Here is a 19,689-nt window from a genome sequence, read left to right as displayed (position 1 = left end):
GAGAGAGAGAGAAGAGCAAAGCAGATAGAGGACGAGCAATCCTGAGTAGAATAAGGGCACAGGGGAGAATTGAAGATGGTCATCACAGCCTCCTTGAAAAGACAAATCTTAGGCACAATCCCAAAGGAGCTGATGGACATGAAGTGGCAGTGCGCTTGGCCTGTTGGAGGGATACCTATGAGGCCAGGATGGTCAAAACAGGAATGAAAGAAGAAATACAAAGTCAGAATAATCACAAGAATGAAGGCCAGTTATGCAAATTATTTTAAGGAATATAGTTTTGATTCTGAAAGAAATAGGGTTCTTTACAAGATTTTGATTGGACAGATAATCTGATCTCACTGTCTTAGCATGATCAGTCTGATTCCCATATTGAGGCTAAATCTCATAGAATCATACAGATGCATCAAGTCCTGCCAAGAAGCCACTTCTAAACTTACAGTTGCCTGTAATAGTTGTGGAAACTATGGTGGAGAGACTGTAGGTGGCAAGAAAGGGTGGTATTCTGGTATTTTTTCGTGAGTTCCTCAAAAGGCCAAAGTTATCAAGTGATATGAGAAGAATGTGTGGGTAACAAAATGGAAAAGGGCCATTGTACACCATTTCATCTTCAGATTTGATTTACTATGTGGCTGAGAGAAAATTTCAGAAAACCATGAGAAAGAACACGACACCTATAAAACTCTCATATCTCCTTGGAGTTTCCTCTTGAAATTGAATATTATGAGAGAATCTAGGTACTACAGTGACACAAGATGAAGAAGATACTTATAGTTTCACATTATCCACCCCTAACACCCCTACCTATTACATCGTTTATTAAATTTGTATTTATTTATTTTGGTATGTATGTGTGCACATATGGGTACATGTGTGCAAATGTGTGTAAGAGTCAGAGGACAACCCTCTGGAGTCAGTTCTTTCCTGCCACATTATTTATCTAGTCACTCCTCTCCCCCCCTTTCTCTCTCTCTCTCCCTCAGTGTGTGTGCACGCGCGCGCACACACACACACACACACACACACACACACACACACATGCATGCATGGGCATCATATCACATGTGTGGAGACCAAAGGCCAGTTTGTGAGAGTCTTTTCTCTCCTTCCATCATGTGGACTCCAGGGACTGCACTCAGGACATCAGGCTTAGCAACAAACATGTTCACTGGCTGATTCATCTTGCCAGCCCACTATTATGCCACTTCTCAACATCTGAATCTGTCATCTGGATGTGCTTTGATTTCTGCAGGTATTATTCTAGTAATGAGCATGTGAGTTGCCTCATATTTTCTTGCCACTAGGAACAAATAATAGTGTTATCCACTCACTCTTCTCTGCTTCCCTAGCTGATTGCCCAGCGTATACACCGACTGATAAACTGGAAAGTATTTTCCTTTTAAATTTCTGTGTGTGCATTATCCCATTGTCCTTCGGAAAGGTTATCCTCGCCATTCTGTGAAAGAACTTATGTTCTTCACCTGCATCAACTATCAGAATGTTTAGTACTTTTTACCTGATAGATAAGAATAGTGCACAACTCATTATTCAACTTTGCTTAATTGCTGCTAAGATTAAGCATCTTCTCTGTGTTTGTTGGTCCTTTGTTTTTCTTTTTTATGAATTATCATTTGTACCATTTTTCCATTATAAAGCTAATTTTCCAGATCAGTAATAATTGTTTATATATTGATATTAACACTGTTGCATATAATTATTCTCAAATTAATATTATTCTTGTATATTCTTAAATATCTTCACACAAACACATTTTTAATGCTCTGAAAGAATGTAAGAGGGAGCAAGTGTGCCCAATCTTCATGTTTTTAAGGAGTGTACCTACAGTGTGAGTTCAGGCAAAAGCAACTTGTTCCTTGTCACTGCCTTAGTGTGAGGCATTCCTCCATTTTTCCAAAGAGTTCCTAAATATCAGAACCAAGTACCAAGGACCTCATTGGGTTTTTGTTTTTTGTTTTGGGGTTTTTTTTGTTTTTTTTTTTTTGACATCTTGAGTATCAAGTGAACAGTCATCACAACATAAACAAGCACAAGGCTAGTTGTACGATTTCTCCAAATCCATTCACTAAAACAATACTGATTTTAACATGCCAAATAGCTCAACAGTCTCACTTACCTCCAGACTGTGTGTTTGGGAGAAATGAAAGACATTTGGGGTATGGGCTCATTTATGATATCGACATGTCAGTTTTCTTATAGACTCAGGATACTTTAAATTGGTTCAGAAACAGAAATTGAAAAAATAAGTGTTAGTCAGCAACAGCACTTGTTAGACTCTGATAACACACTAAACCTCTGACATAAAGCCAGGAAAAATCCCAACACAAAGAGAGGAGGCAGGCAAACATTATGCCCCTAGCTGAGGAACTATCAGCAATGGCTGGCTGCTGAGAGAGGGAGAGTCCGTTTCCTTTAAGAGGTTGGCCCCAGTAAGCTGACAATGATCCAGGGGATAGTCACACACTTGAGAGTATGTGGGCAGCACAAAGAAGAAGAGGAGGAGGAGGAGGAGGAGGAGGAGGCTGCAGTCCCAGCTATTCTGGGAACTGTCATTCACAGCTTTCAGATGAGATTATCACAAAGTTAATGGTTGTCTAGTGGGGGGAGGAGGAGGAGAAAAAGAAAAAGTAAAAGAAAAAGAAAAAGACACAAAATTGGATGGGTATGGACGGAGAGGTGGACTTGGGAGGAGTTGTAAAGGTGGATACGATCAAAATCCACTGTATGAAATTCTCACAAACTAATTCAAAAATTTAAAACAAGAAAAATTGTAAACTTCCTACCATTAGCCAGTTAGCAAGCAGAGAAACTTGCCTGACAAGTCAAAATCCTATTTCTACATTCATGCTAAAACCTGTGACCCTGCTTTGCAAATGTCATAAAGATGCAAAATTAAGGGTTATTTACTATAGATTCTCTCAACTTCAATGTCTTTATATGGTAATGCTTTAGTTCTTATTGTTTTTAATCACACACACACACATACACACACACACAGAGAGAGAGAGAGAGAGAGAGAGAGAGAGAGAGAGAGAGTCATCGGCTTGTTTGTCCTTAAATTTAAATATTTCATAACCGTGTGCTTCTCAGCAAGTCTGATTTCACTAGTGTAGCTGTTCATTAAGGAGGAAATCAGAGCATAGTTTGTACACTTATACAAATGCAAGGAGTAACTCCAATATTTAAATGAACAAGAAGTGTCCTGCTAATACAATAACTTAAAATACTCTAAAATTCCTAAAAATGAAATTCACTCACCTTGTGGTTGAAAAGATGTTTGCTCAGATTACAAACGGTGTAAAACCGAGGAGAACATGTCATTTACAACAGTGATAGTTTTTTTCTATGAGTATCACATTCTACATTGAGTTTGTTGTTCTTACTGTGGTGGTTGTTGTTGTTTGAGACAGGATCCCCTTGTAGTCCCTGTTGGCCTGGAACTCTCTGTGTATACCAGACTGGCCTCAGTCTCATAGAGATTCACCTGCCTCTACCTCTGGAGTGCTAGGAGTAAAGGTGTGTACCACCAAGCCTGGCAGAACTCTTTTATGTGACTTCCTTAGTCTTTTGAGGAGAGTAAGAAAGATGAACAGATAAAATCAGAGATGAAAATGCTTTGCTGTGAAGGACAGGGGAGGGAGGTCATATTTTGCCATTGTGGAGTCATTGGCCTTACCTTCCAGGGATACAGCAAGCACTCCAAAAAGTATCAACTTTTATCATTATCTTCATTATCTCTTTCTGCTAATTCTTCCCCGTGATCCCCAAGATCCCAGAATGTGCTACCATTAGTCACAAGATTAACCTGCAGAGAAGAGACTGCTATCCAACATCTGCTATCCAAATAAGGCCACATGAGGGCCCTAAGTAGAAGAGAGAGATCCTGGAAAAGGGAAGGTCAAAGGGAAAGTAGGAGCTCTGAAACTTCCCTAGCAAACAGAGGTCAGTTCCTAAACAAAGCAAAGAGCAATGTCATGTTTCTTGGCTAGAGAAGAAAGAGAATGTGTAAGCTCTGCCTGCTATTTACCTATGTTGAAACATCAGAAGAGACAAGCAAGGTCTGCACTGTATAGAGCAGCGAATACAGTAAAACCAAGAACTGGGAACGAGCACACCTCTGGTACATTTATTGTGTAATAGTTTGAGAAGGTGGGCAAGGAGAAGAAGAAAGGGATGTGTGCACAGAGTGGAAGACATGTTAGAAGGCAAACTGTGGCTTAGGGAACTAATCATCCAGAGGCCGCCCCTTGAAATAGCCACTACCATCAAGAAGCTCCCTACTTTGGCAATAACCATGTATAACAATTTATACATAGCTCTGTTTTTATAATACTGTAAATCTAATTTATGGGGGAAAAATCATGAAGTCCACGAAATTCCAAAGTTAACTAAACACCCTCAGCAGGGGATTGATTAAATGGATCACAGCACAATCACTCAATGAAATGTTTAAAAAGCAAGCAACAGGCTGGAGAGATGGCTCGGCAGTTAGGAGCACTGGCTGTTCTTGCAGAAGACCAGAGTTCGAATCCCAGGACCACATGGCAGCTAACAACTATCTGCAACTCCAGTTCCAGGGGATCCAATACCTTCTTCTGACCTCCATGGGCATTTCACGATACAGGTGCACTTACATATATGCAGGTAATACACTCATACACATAAAAATAAAATAGCATATAAAATATTTTTTAAAGTAAGTAACAACAATAATCATAAACAAAGTAGCATCAATGTTCCACTGTAGCTCCCTGCTGACATAGAGTAAGTTCTGCAGGCACAGAGGAAAGCTGCCTAACCTGTTTCAGTGTCCCCATCATCTATACAGAGCCTGCAAACAGTAGATACTCCAAAGACAGTAATTGGTTTGTAAATAAAAGAACATGAAGAGAGAAGGGTTCTTGGCCCTATCAAGGTGCATGCAGGTTGTACAGAGAGCTCCAGGACTGCAGCTTTAATGAGCCATCACTGGTGTTGGGGTGGGCTTTGCAGTGATGCAACTGCTTTTTTGAGCCACCTATGCTCCTGTGGGTAACCCTTTACCCATACTCCTGTTGGTAACCTCAATAAAAACTCATTGGTTCACCAACTTGGACTTTGGTGTAATCATTACTTTGGTCTGTCATGAATTCCCTTTCTGGGGTGAGTAGATCTGTGTGTGTGTTGTGTCTCCCCAAAAGAAGTCTCTCATACAACATTGACTATTACTGATAGTTTGGAGCTCAAAACCTAAGCCAACTTAAGTTAGCAGAATATTAATACCAGAAGATGATATCAAGTCTTCCCTAAACGAGGTCCCATGATCAAATGTGTTGAGGAAATTCTGAGTGTGATAATATTGAGTAGGTTTTCCACTGCAGGCTTCCCAGTCCTTAATGTGTTTGTATACATTATGCCTTTCCAAAATCTAGATAGAGAATGGCTTCTTGGAATTCATGTCTAACAATACAGGATTTTGTAGGATATATATATATATCACTGCTTCATTGTATAATTTAGATTTTTTAATTTACTTTGCCATTTACTCCTTTTGATTTCATTTTTTATGTCCAGAAATTTTATCAAAATGCAGTGTAGGGGTTGTATTAGTACTGTCCTATTTGATTCACAAAGACAAAAGAAAAGATACAAGCCCAAAATGCACCACGGTTCAGCATTCCTTCCCCTGATTCTGCCAAGCTACTTTGTTTCTGTTAACGGCTCCACTCCAACTCCTGATCACAGCATTTGCTGTTCAAGTGTTCACAAGCAGTGTAAGTAATTCATTCTATATTTAAACTATGCTTTATATCAAGGTTTTTGACTCTTCCTTGCCTTTTAACATCTTTCTTAAATTTATAGGTTCTCAGATTCCAGCATATTCTCGATGCCTCCTTCCATGTGTCCATTTTAAAATTCATTCTTTTTAAAAGAAATATGCAAAATAATTATGGTTGTCAGCTTTCTTGAAAACAATTGGTATAAGTTCCCTGGTTTTAAAATATATAGGCCTGGAGGCTGGAGAGATGGCTCAGCGGTTAAGAACACTGATTGTTCTTGCAGAAGACCTGAATTCGAATCCCAGCATCCACATGGCAGCTAACAACTGTCTGTAACTCCAGTCCCAGGGGATCCGACAGACTCTTCTGATCTCCGTGGGCATTGCACAACATGGGTTCACTTACTTACATGCAGCAATACATGCATACACATAAAATAAAAATAATAGATAATTTTTAAGGTAGTGTAAGCCTTTAATCAATTCCAGCACTCTGAAGACAGAGGCAGGTAGATTTCTGCGAGTTTGAGACCAGCCTGGTCTACGTAGCAAGTTCCAGGCTAGCCAGGGCTACAGAGTGAGATTCTGCCTAAATAAATAAATAAATAAATAAATAAATAAATAAATTATAAGCTGGAGGGCTTTTGAATCATACATTGAGAGGTCATTTTCTGAAATTCTCTACACTAAGTACCCATCTTCAGCTTCTGAACTCTCGGAGCCTTACCTTCCCATGGTTGTCACTGCTCTCCTCAGTATCACACTGAGTATTTTCCTGCAAAGCAACAAACACAGCCCCTGGTGCACTGCAATAATCCTTCCTTGTCAAGAGCTTAGAAGAGTGGTTCTCATTCCTGAAGGCTTCAGTCATCAGCAAATATTCAAAAGTCAAGAAAAATAAATCTGAAACCCATGCGAGAAAAGACTGGAATACTGATTTCATAAAGATGGAACATCTCAGTCATGATAAATAATACCATAAAGCCCAATTAATATGAAAGGAATTAGGAGAAAGTATCATAGCATATAACAAGTCAGTTTACAGCCAATGTCAAAAATCATTAAGTAAAGGACAAATTTGCAAAAGTAAAAATGACAATCTACAAGGACATTTCACAGTTTCCAAGGGGAAAAAAAACTTCTAATATCGTGAAATAAGAAAAGATACTTTCTCATTTAGTAATAAAAAATAAAATTTAAAACAATAAATTACCTGTGTAACTCATTATAGTATCTAAGATTAAAATCAACACTAAGCATAAATATTAACAGTATGAAGAAATGAATATTTCTGCACTGAATGAATGGGAGAACAATTTGTTAGGGAAGATTTGGAAAACGGCCTCATATTGGGGGTTAAAAGCCCTGAAACTAACAAGTCATTTCAAGGTGTCTGCTCTCAATAAATATTAGCATATTGCATGCCACAATAAAGGAATAAATGAACAAAATGAGCCCTGCAGCATTTTCTGTGACTAAATTGTAAACACAGTGGATGCAAAACTAAAGCTGATAAATGATCCATGGTTCTAACTATTAAGAACTATGGTTCTGAAGTTAACTTATGAGTTTAGTCCATAGCTCCGTATGTGTATAATCAGACCATTACATTCAGGAAAATCATATGTAGTAATTCTTACAGCTATTCTGAGGCTTTTATAAGCATTATTTTAGTCTAGTGCATGTAGCTAAGGTTTCAAAACTACCTGTAAAGAAGATACTATTATGTCCATTTTACAGATGGGGAGCTGAAACATAAAGTATGAGATTGTCTCAGAGCCATAGTCCTGAGTCCTGAGTCCATGGCCTTGACCACTCTACTGAGCCCACTCAAAGAGGTTGCAGAGCAAGGAGGGCAGCCTGACACATGTCAGCATCAACAGGGTGTTTTTAAGTACTGCAAGGAACTGTACTAAGCTCAGAATAATATACTAAACTCAGAAGATGTTTGGATCATCAGGACAGATGGAAGAGCTGAAAGGGACTGTAGCTTTATCTTTCATGTTCAGTATTTTAAGAAGCAAGTTGTCAGTGTATAATTTCTGTAAACATACATGAAAAAATAAAAGTGAGTGTGTCAAGATGTGAATAGTAACTAGTAACTAATAGAGGAAATATGAGTAGTTAGTTTTCTTGGACTTTGACGCATTTATTCTATTTGAAAGAATAGCTCTTTGCAAACATACTTTATACATACCCACATAATAATAGGAAAATGGGGAGTGTAGGAGCTTTGTACCAATTCTGGAGGTGATTTGGAAAGGCAGAGGCAGCCATATTTGACAGAAGTGTGGGTGTGATGGAGAGATCATAGACTTGAGAGTCCTCCACTGCACATTCCCTGTGTGACCTTTCCTATGTGATTTTGAGTGAGATAGCCTCTTGGAGACTCGGTTCCCTCATCTATAAAGCAAGAACACAATTTTCACCCCCGATTTTCAAGAGGATCAAATCAAGAACTTGATATACCTGGTTTATATGTGTGCTGCCAAAATATAAGAATTTGTTTCCTCCCTTAACTCAGGACTGTGAATGACTATAATTTAACTATGAGTTTTGCCAAACTGTTAATAAGGTTATAAAAGATATGCTGGCATGGAGCACCTACACAGTATCTGCTGAATATGTTTGGGGAAAAAAACAACACATACTACAACGCTTTACCTACCACTCAACACATTGAGCTCTGTATCTTCCTCTGTAAAACTGATAAAGTAATCCCTTGTTGAGTACACACACACACACACACACACACACACACACACACACACACGGTATACTCTGTCCAGTTCTACTAATTTGTTACTTGTGGTTTATTTATTAGGTTGTAACCATCTTCTTCATTTACTATTATTTAATCCATTAACTCTGACTTAGGCTGAAGGGCAACTACTTAAGGAGAACATGTGATGCCCTACTACAAAGGCTAAGTAGGTACACAGGAGTGTTTATATAAACATCCTTTTTCAGGGGTAGTTTGTCCATCAGAAAGCACTTTCTTTTCCACTCTTCTCACTCCCCCTCAGGTATCTGTCCACCCCCGCTACCATCAGCACTTCAGAAGACAGGTTTTTAAGTTTTAAATACACTTCATTTTCTAGGGCAATTTCAGATATACAAAAAAAAACACCCTGATTAATGGGGCCGAAGTATTAGAACATTTGTGTGGCACATGCAGAGCTCTGGGTCTGATACCTCCACTTGGTCATACATTACAGGAGTTTTATTGATTTGTATCTAATGTTATTTGTCCAGTTTAATCTTTACTGACAACTTGATCAGGTTTGGAATCAGCAAGGAGACAAAGCTCTGGGTGTGTTTGTGAGGATATTTCTAGAGAGATTTACTAGAGCTGGGAAGACTCACCCTAAATGTGAGCAGCACCATCCAATGGGCTCCCCACGAAGACTGACTGTATTCCCCCAAACTGTGAGCTGTAATAAACCCTTCCTTCTTTATCTTGCTCCTTGATAGATACTTAGTCACAGAAATGAGAAAATTAACTAATACATCTCTCTGAACTCTCACACATGATACTGTATTACCCTGGGTCTTATCTCTTTGGGTACTTCCTGGTTGGGTCAATTTCCCAGGCAGCCTTTGTTTTGATGGCCTTGACATTTGTAAAGGCAACTCCCCAGGACTTTTGTGCAATGTCTTTTGGTTGAATTTCAACTGAAGTTTTTCTCATGGTTAGATTGGGGTCATAAATTTGGGGGAGGGAAAGCCCGAAAGTAAAGTGCTGTTTTCATCACATTATGACAAGGGTAAAGACTATGGGCCTGACCATTGATAATGCTGGGACTTTTAAAGGAAAAGTTTGTTTTAAAGCTATTTCATTTTTATTGGGTTTTTGCAAACTTCATGCAATATATTTTGATCCTATTTGGATCCCCTTCCTTATCTGCACCACACCTTACTAAACTCCTGCCCAATTTCATGTACTCTAATAGATATGTATATATCCTACAGAGTCAAATGTGTGTCCTCAAATACCTTCAGTGTGGGTCCATCCACTGGAGCCTGGCTAACCTATCAAGAGTCTCACCTTTAACTAGGACTGACTCTCCCACTCCTAGCAGCCTTCAGTTGATGGCTCCCAGCAATTCCTCAGGTAGGGTTGGGTTTTCTTAGCTACTTCCTCACATCTATGCTGGAATTTTGTCTGCCTTGAGCTTATATGGAACCCGTCCATGCTGTCGCCATTGCTGTGCGTTCCTATGAGTAACTGCCCATCTATCTGGAAAACTCTGTTTTCTGTGGTCATCCACTGCCTATGGCTCTTACAATCTTTCTGTCCCCTCTTCTGCAATGATCCTTGAGCCTTGAGAGGCAAGGCGCTTCATTTTTGACCATGGTCTTTGGAAGGAAGTGATGATTGTCAGAGTGTACTTTAGAAGTAGGAGTTTCCATCTCCCTTTTTGAGGATAAAGAATCTGCTTAAGTTATTTGTGTTCTTCAACATGAGGGATCTATCTCTACTTATGTACTCAACAGTAGCTTTAATTTTTGGAGAACTTAAGGTAAAAGTTAATTGGCTCCAAAATATCCCTTCTTAAATCCAGAATAAAAGTGTTAAAAGATTCTAATTTTTTGTGTTGATACTCAATTTGAACAATTAGTATATGTAAGTTTCTCAGTCTGCTAAGGATATAAAGATGACTGAAAAAACATCTTTTTAATGAAGTCACCCTGGGGACCAGACAGAACTGGCAACATGGCAAATATGTTCAGCCACTTTTGAATTACTTTGGTAACACAGAGAAGATAGGGATTTGGTCAAGGAAAGCCTGGTGTATGAGGCCTGAGGCGAGGCTAGTTCCCTAGGTGTACAGCCCATAGAGTTCCATAGGGGCTCACATTTGAGGTTTAAGGCTCTTCGTAGCCCTCTTGAAATTCTTAATAACGTATCTTTGAATTTCAAGGCCGACAGGCTAATGAAGCATGTCCTGTTATCCTTAGCTCTTGAGTAATCCCACTTGTGCTTCCTCCCCACCTTAGTGTGGCAGCTAAAAAATTTGGTCCCAGCTCCATGACACTGTGTCTCCCCTCAAACCTTGCCCTCCCTGGCCTAACCTCACCACCACTGCTACCTTCTTCCCAGAGTCATGACCAGGTAGATAAGGCTGTTGTTGGGAAGGCCCAGGTTATCCTTCTACCACCTCCCCTCTATAGCCTGCAGACTCTGGGGGGACCCACATGAGCCTCTCGTTTCTCTAGCCACTCTAGAGAAAGGTTGTACTCTACTACAGGGTCACCTGTCACTGTAGGGTGGTACAGTTGTCTTGTAGGAAGGACAGGTGAACTTGATCATCAACAGAAATGTGACTTTCAGCCCAGGAGCTAAAGGCCACATTGCCTAAGTAATGGAATAACAACTAAATAGCTGATTTTAAAATCCCACCATAACTAGACAAGAGAGAGAATGCAGAAGAAAAGGGAAGCTTTATATTTTAGTTCTTTTAACTGCACTGTCGTCTTTTAAAAAAATATTTTATTTATTACTTTTATTTTAGTATATGATTGTATTTCCTGCATGTGTGCAAGGGAACCTGTGTTGTGCAATGCCCATGAAAGTCAGAAGAAGGTGTTGGATTCCCCTGAAACTGAAGTGATGAACAGTTATTAACTACCATGTGGGTGCTGGGAATTGAACCCATGTCCTCTGCAAGAGCAGTCAGTGCTCTTAACCACTGAGCCACCTCTCCAGTCCCTTGTTTCTTGTCTTTTGAACCACACTTCTGTGTTACACTCATCCCCACAAATAAGGTCAGTCTTATCATGGGAGATACCAAAGAGCACAGTCAAGAATACGTTTTCTAGAATCAGAATGCCTGGGTTCAATATAGGGAGAGAAAAGTATCCTTTACCCTTTCTATCTCATCAGATAGAATGAGATTGTGTCTGTAAAGCTGTCATCAGTGAGAGACCTTTCAGGCCCTGCCTCCATTCTACAGCTACCCTGAGTTTCTCCTGGATCCTGAAGGGGGCAGCCTTTCTTTCTTATAACTTCTGTATACCCCCTTGTCCCTCCCCAACACTGAGAACATTATTGATTTCATCGCCCATCATACCCAGCAGAGCCTTGAGGCACTGGCTGAGTTTATGAATATGCACAAAGAAATGCTTCTCCAGTAGAACACTTCCAGCTAGAACCATTAACAAGGCACTCTGGAAGAATCGACATCATGCCTACAGAAGGTTAAGTCAGCTTTTTTTTTTTTGCTTTGTTTTATTTTGTTTTATTGAAAACAGGATCTCCTAGATGGTCTGGAACTTGCTGTGAAGACCAGGTTGACCTTAGTCTCATAGAGATCTGCTTGTGTCTGCTGCTCTAGTGCTGGGATTAAAGGCATGCACTACCATGTACCATTAATAAATATTCTTAAAACTGAGAGTTTGCAGTAATAAGCTTGGTAAATAGTACATACACACCCCATTTAGAATAATCCAACATACATTATCATTTTATAGGACTTAAAAATTTCTATTTAAAAATAAGATTTTAAAAATTCGATAAAATGGTGCACCCCCAAGTTTCCCAAGCACATGGATTGTGGAACAATAGCTGTTTTCTAGAACATAGTTTGAGGTTAATCTCTTGGGGAAAAAAGAATGATATCTTATTTATTACCCTACATTCATACCTAGAATAGAATCATTAATTTAGTGAATAAAAGTTAAATTAATGGCTCTTTCATTTTGTTTTGTATAACCAGTAAATATGGTCATACTGGACACACATTTAAGCCTCTTATAAAACACATGATCTTAATGCAAAATTCTAGTTGATGGTGTTGGTGGCAAGGCAGGTCTTACCAACAAAGAATTATGAATGGAGAAACTAAGGTTCAGGGAGATGAATGACTTAACAAAGCTTCATAGTTGGTTCATGTTAGTACCTGGGTTGAAATCAAGTCTTCTAATTCCAGACCCTCTGTTTTTCCTCGAATATAACCAGAAGATAACAAAGCTATGATTATGTCATTGTCTGATGCACACAGGAACAGAGCACATACCTCAAACAAGCGCAGGACCTTGGCCAACGCACCAACCTCTTCTCTGAGTGAGAATATCAGTGACACGGCACCATTTTGACTGGAGCTGTCTTCAATATAGCTTGTTTCCTGCAGAATAGAACACTTGGTTAAAAACATTTTTGCAGCTTATTGATTCATTCTCTTGAAACCTCCAAGGAAGGGTCAAGCATGATTTTTTTTCCTTCTCGTTAAACTTTTGAATGTATATTCTATGTGGAAGGTAGTCAAAAATAAATAAGTTGAAGACAATGCAATAATAAATGGTACTCCTGGGTCAACTTTCAATTTCAAGCTTAAATTATTCATCAGTGTCACTAGTCAGTGGCAAAACCTCAGCAACTTTTAATTAGCACCTACCAAGCACCAAGCACTATTCTCATGTCTTTGAGAGATACAAATCTGAGGCAAGTGTTCCCATCTTGGGACTAAAGAGATGGCTCAGTGCTTAGGAGTACTGACTGCTCTTGTAGAGAACCTGGGTTCAGTTCCCAGTACCCACATGGTGGCTAACAACCATCTGTAACTTCAGTTGCAGGGGATCTAGTACCCTCTTCTGGCCTCAACAGGCATTACATGCACAGGAGTACATGCAGGCAAAACATTCAAACACATAAAATTACAAATAAATAAGTAAAATTCTTAAAAATGTTCCCATCCTTACAAAGCTAAAATTTTGATTAGTAGATACACATACAACAAGCCAAGAGATTCTTTTTTAAAAAATATTTCATTTATTATTTTTATTTTATGTGTGTACATGTATTGCCTGCATGTAGGTGAGTGCACCCATGTCGTGCAATGCCAGCGGAGAACAGAAGAAGCTGTTGGATCCCCTGGAACTGGAGTTACAGACAATTGTTAGCCACTATGTAAGTGCTGGGATTCAAACCCAGGTCTTCTGCAAGAATAGTTGGTGTTCTTAACCACTGAGCCATCTCTCCAGCCCCAAGAGATTCTTAGAAATAATATAATATGGTACAAAAAAATCCTAGGAAAGTATTGGGAGACAAATTTGAAAAACAATAAAAATAATAGAATATTTGTAGGCTTTGGGTCAAAGACCTGGGTTTAGTTCTCTCTCGCCATTTACCACCTGCACTGTCTTGGGAAAATCACTTCATTTCTTCACCTATAAAAAGAATATTAAGACTAAGCCCTGACAAAATAATATTCAGAAGTTGCAAAGGAAAATATAAGTTTAAATAGAATATTAATCTACTGTAAAATGATGTAAATATTACTGCATATACACAAATGATCTCAGTTTTTGGCAAAAATTTCAAGAAGCATCAAATTGTCCCCATATGCTGGGATCTGAGATATCTAATTGCTGATAAAGACTCAAAATAATATATAAAAGTACACTGACCTTTCAGAAGATGAATGCCATCAATGAGGCAGCAAAGAATGTCAAAGACTTAGCACTCATGGAAATGAGTGGAATTAGCATTGGAGAGTTTGCTAAATAGTTCCCTAAGTTTTAAAATAGTGCAAAGTGTTCTTTATGTGCCCACCAATACATAGCATGCCCCTGAAAAGGAGAAAGTCACAGAACAATTACTCCCTTGTAAGCAAGTTAATAACATTTATGGCATTTGTGGAGGCTTCCCCTTCTCAAGAACAGAAAACAGTGATGGGAAGATTCTGGCCAGGGACTTAAAATAATAAGTCCCCAAAGCACTAGAGAGAGCACGGGAGACTCTTGGGACAAAATTCTTTCACTTCAGAAGTTCATGTCTCCCCAGCGTCTTATATAAAGCAGGAAGAGCCAAATTTATCAGCAAGTTGGATGGTAGGAAGTTTCAAACTAATTAGAAGACTGTACTGTTTGTTATGTATCCCTATCTGTACTATAGTATCACCTTTCGGTAAAAACATACGTGTTATTTATTAAGAGATTTTAAAGTTCCAGATTTTATGTTCAGCATTTGATTTGGATTATCTCGTTTAACTTCCAAAGCCACCTAGGGGGTGGGTTTATTATGTCTCCACTTCCACTGGTGCCAAGATTCAGGCTTAGAGAGGCAGAGTAATCGGGGCTAGGGAGATAGCTCAGTCATATACTTATAATCCCAACACTGGGGAGACAGTGACAGGTGAGTCCCTGAGGCTTGCTAGCCAGTCAGCCTTGCCTACTTGACAAGTTCTAGACCAGTGAGAGACCCTACCTCAATAAGAAAGGTGGATAATGCCCAAGGATCGACACCCACACACACTCATGGCTAAGTAACTGGCATATAATTCCAGTTAGCATTGGCGATAGAGTCTGAACTGAGTCATTGGATCTCTGCATATTGACCATGAGTCACAGCCTATTTTACTGCTGCCCCTCTCTCTTCTAAGACCTGCCAGACATGTGCAGATGAGTCTGGCTTCAGTCTGTTTTTGCTACCAGAGAACACTGAGCCCTCAGTCCTTTCCGGTTTCCCTGAAATGACAAAGGGCTTCCCTGTTTTCAGCTCATTTGGCAATTTTCTTCCTCTTGTTGACCTCCAAGAGAAGTGAGATATTCTTGATATACCTCAACAGATGTCACCTTTGACTAGGGCAATTTAGTATTGTAAACACCTGTAACAGAAACCCAATCACGCCCTCCACCACCCCGGCCTTGTGTGTGTCTAGCCAATTGCCAAATCCAATGTCATCTTCAGTGACTCAAACTATTGGGTCATTTTGTTGTTATGTTTGCTACTGCCATCACATGAATCCGGTTCTTAGTGGTCCACATTGATCCTGTCTTAACAGGGCTTTGCCTGTGTCCTTCATTTTCAAAATCATTGTCAGTGATTTTTAATCATGGAGAATTTCAAAACCACTGACCAATATATAATCTGTGTCCTTAAATTATAACTTTCCATACAACTATAGTAAATTTATTGTATAATATGGAAATACTTTTGATAGTTGTTACTCTCAGTATTAGTGCATGCCCCTGGGTGGGTGGGTACCCCTACTTACAGGAACCATACTGGGCACTTTCACAGCTAATACACATTGTTGTCTTTGGCAGCAACTACCACTATTTATAGGGTTTACCTGGAACAGATCATTCAGTGCTCATAAGAGCCATGAGGTAGGTGCTGGTGTTTCACAAATAAAGAAATAGATTCAGTAAAGTTAAGTGGCTAGTTCTAGAGAGCTCAGCCAATGAGTAGCTGAGCTCGGACTAGAACGTGGGTTCAGTAACCTCAGTGTTGTTATTTTACTTCCCAGTGACAAACTCACCTGAGATAATCGCTCCTTCTTTTCAAAGCCCAAACAAGTTTACCTGAAAGGAAGCTTAGGGAAGTGTGTGAAATGGTATAGGTCTCGGTGGATCTGAATTCCAGATTCATCCAGTCAATCGTGAGTCCTTGAACAAATTTAATAGTGTATTTTTATACAACAAAAGAAGTTATAGCTTATGTATTTCTAATAGGCATGTGAATTGACTTCCAAACACACATGAGAAGTAAAAGTTAGAGAAAGTATCTCAGAAACCATCTATGAAAGAGCACAGTGGAGAAAAGAACTAGGAACCACTTAGTGAAGAACTCAGGTCATTAAGCAATGTATTCAACAATGAAAATACAGTATATTACCTTCAGCTGTGCATTGAAGACAAATGCATTCTGCTATCTTTGGACACAGGTACATTTCAAGGTTACAAGCAATGCACTGCAGTCAGGATATTCTAGGGCTATTAACTTTCAATCTTGGTGATCTGGGGGTTTTCTAGAGGAGGTGTGGTTATAATTCCCCTGTGTACATCTACACTAGAAACTACTGAAAACAAGATGCAAACATCCTGGGTCATGTATCTCTGTATAGTGGAGCATAGACACAGTGTATCTCTGTATTTCAGCATTCTCCCACAGGAAGAAACTGCTGCAATGCAATGTGCACGTGGCTAGAATCAGATTCGATTTAAACACTGGCTTCCCTGTTTATATTTGTTATCTTGGAGCTTTCCTTTTATCCTGTTACTCTGATTTTTCTTCATAGCACTTGCTATGAAGCTATATTACGTATTCATTTTAATTATTTTATCATTTATCTCCTGTACTGGAATGGTTTTAATAGAGGAAGAACACTGGTGTGCCTAGCACATAATAGGTGCTTTTCATTCTGTTGGGTGAATGAAATCTTCTCCTATAGGCCTATTATGTAACGTTTTGACATATCATATACACTCAGCAAATGATGAATCCTTTTTGTCATCTTCCTTTTATTATAATTAGGCCAAATGTGTGCTGTTTATCTGGGTTGGTAGCTTTAAGAAGACATAAATTTGGAGCCAGTGAGATGACTCAAAAGCGAAGGCACTTGCTGCCAAGCCTGATAACTTGAGTTCAATCTCTGGGAACAATATAGCATACAGAGAGAACTGACTTTCTCAAATTCTCCTCTGACTTCCACATACACTTCGTGGCCCATGCCCCCCTCCTCACACAGGCAAAAAAATATTAAATGTAATTTAACAGTTGTAAAAGGAAGACGTGAACTTGTCTCCTTTGCAAACCACCAGAGCTAGAAGGCATCCCAGCTACTAACCTAGTCCAACATCCCACCTCAATTTTACAGATACTAAACAATCTTCTGGCCCCAGTCAATCGACTTTCCAATACATAGGCTAAGTACCCAAAGATGAGAACTCTGGTCTTGACTGCATGTGTGGCTGACTTCCCATAAGCAGCTATATCAGACATAGCATCTACCTTATTGTTTGGCGTTCCTGATGCTGTTCAAGATACATTTTTGTTAAACAAACAAACTACTTTTGGCTAGTTGCCATTGGAAGTTTAAAATTTTCTAAGAGTTTTAGTAAGAGATTTATAGACAATGTTTCCTTTATTTCTCATCCTAACCCTAAGACATGAGGATTTTGACTGTGACTAGTAATAATCAGATACATAGAGATATAAGACACGTGCAAACATCTAAGCGTTAGTAGCATTAAAAATGTTAGAATCAACATATTTTAAAATGAAATGGAGATCTTCTTTAAAGGTTAAAAACTCATTCAATTTTATGGCTTACAGGGTTTACACTGAGTTCAATATTGTGTAACTGTATTAATTTAATTGTGAACCTAAAACTTTTACAGCCACTTTTGAAAGAGATATATCCTTGCTCTGGAAATTATTATTGAGTATGTTAAAGCTGTAATGAAATGCTTCTTCTAATCTTGTGGTTATTAAATAAAAAATTAATAAATAAAATTAAAATTATCTTTCAAAGGAAAATGCTGCTTTGGATGCTGAAGTTGTACAAGGGTGTGGTTGGACCCTCTTTTTTTTCTAGTTTCCCTGCCATGGTAGTAACAATTTGTAGATTCATAATCATCTAAGTGTTTTATAAATAAAGCTTTAAGCCTCTCCTCCTGAGTCCCCACCCCTAGATCACTGTCCTGACCTCCTCTTATGGTTGCAAGGGCTCTACTGGCAGCGAACAGAAGCCTAGTAAAGGGTGGAGTCAGGATCTGTGCAACAATCTACGATCTACCAAATCTCTTCAACATTGAATCTCTGACACCCAGGCGTCCCTCAGTACCATCAGAGGAAACTTTCTCCACAAAGGGCGTCTTCCCTAATCCAGGATGTGCTGCCTACTACAGATTCTGCAGCCTCTCCAAGTGTGCTGACTTTGGCATCCACTCTCCTCTACTGTTCTGAACCATCCAGCTCTCTATAGACAATGGCTCTCCCTGGTCCTGCACATGGCAGGTGTCTACAGACTCACATTATCTCTGAGATCTGAATCTCAGAATGATTTCCCACCTGGGACAAGTACATAAATCAAGATAAAGAATGTGCTCTGCAACTGTTCACCCAGAGAGGTCTGTAAAGCCTGAAGCAGAGAGTCCCTCCACCTCCAGCATTATCCCCCAGGCACATTCAGGCTTGGGGCTAGCTCTTGTTCATTTTCCTCTTTGTTTACTTCCCCTCCTCAGATCTGAGTAAGTCCCCAAATTCTCTCCATCCCACCTCTTTTCCCAAAAATAAAAGGAAGATATTTTCTTACACCTTATCATTTCCATACTCAGCTCAACTGTACAAATATCTCAGAAGAGTTCAAAACAGCTCTGCCTCCCATCCTAGGACCAGCCTTTCTGGGCACAGAAGAGAAAGCATATAGCAAAGACAAAAACTGAGTTATACAAAGACACATAGATGGCTGGTGACAGCTCTGACAGTCAGATCCCTGATCCCTCCTTTGAAACGTCAATGGGCAGATACACTTCCTCTTGGAAGCCACTGTTGAAGACAGTCTTGACTTCCCGGGCATTTTCATCATCTTAATATGAATTAGATTCCTTGGTGGGCTTAGGAAACTAGGAAATATCAATATTTCTCAGACCTCTTTCATGGCTGAGAAACCAAACTTCTTTTCCAGCAGCAAAGGCCCACCTGCCTCACCTGTCCAAAATCTGATAGCTTTCTGGCCAGGGCTCGGTTCTCCAGGAACACAGCCGACATGCTGGCTCCCAGTGATTGAAGTCTCTTGCGGTTGGAGCAGGCTCAGCCAGGTTTGTGCTCAGCACGTGGGGCTGAGCGTTTTAACCTGGACTTTAGGGAGGGCAGGAGAAGAGAGGTTTCAAAGGGTGCCTCCAGCTGCAGCCTGCCAGGGTCACACCGCCAGTGGGCATTGTCCTGACACAGCAGTGAATGAGCAAATGCAGCCTATGTCCAGCTCCAGGTCAATAGCCCTTGGTCGCCCCAAGGAGAGAATGGGAGGGCTTGGCAGCCACAGTAGGCTATCCTTGGCAGCCTGCCCTGGAAAGAGAAGGCAGAGAGCCAGGGCCACCTATGGCCTGGAGATTAGACAAGTTTGGCGTTGCTGGGGTGCTGGAGTGTGGATTCTCTGCAATTGGAAGGAAACTGGGGGCAACCT

The 19,689-nt window shown here is 39.8% G+C and overlaps 1 protein-coding gene across 1 annotated transcript in view; it reads right to left on the bottom strand.

Moving 5' to 3' along the window:
- The window catches only part of Pah (phenylalanine hydroxylase), a 67,494-nt gene extending 48,032 nt beyond the window's left edge, over positions 1 to 19,462 (bottom strand). Inside the window, exons 1-2 of the mRNA XM_008832602.2 lie at positions 19,215 to 19,462; positions 12,796 to 12,903 (exon numbers count right to left, since the gene is read on the bottom strand). Coding sequence (XP_008830824.1) covers positions 12,796 to 12,903; positions 19,215 to 19,274 — 168 coding nt within the window. The 5' untranslated portion in view covers positions 19,275 to 19,462. The remainder of the gene's footprint in view (positions 1 to 12,795; positions 12,904 to 19,214) is intronic.
- Between the last annotated feature and the right edge of the window lie 227 nt (positions 19,463 to 19,689).

Source organism: Nannospalax galili, unplaced genomic scaffold (genome assembly GCF_000622305.1).
Source record: "Nannospalax galili isolate Female #2095 unplaced genomic scaffold, S.galili_v1.0 scaffold415, whole genome shotgun sequence".
Lineage (NCBI taxonomy): Eukaryota > Metazoa > Chordata > Mammalia > Rodentia > Spalacidae > Nannospalax > Nannospalax galili.
The sequence above is the reverse complement of the archived record's forward strand: the minus strand, read 5'-3'. Positions and strand labels throughout refer to the sequence as shown.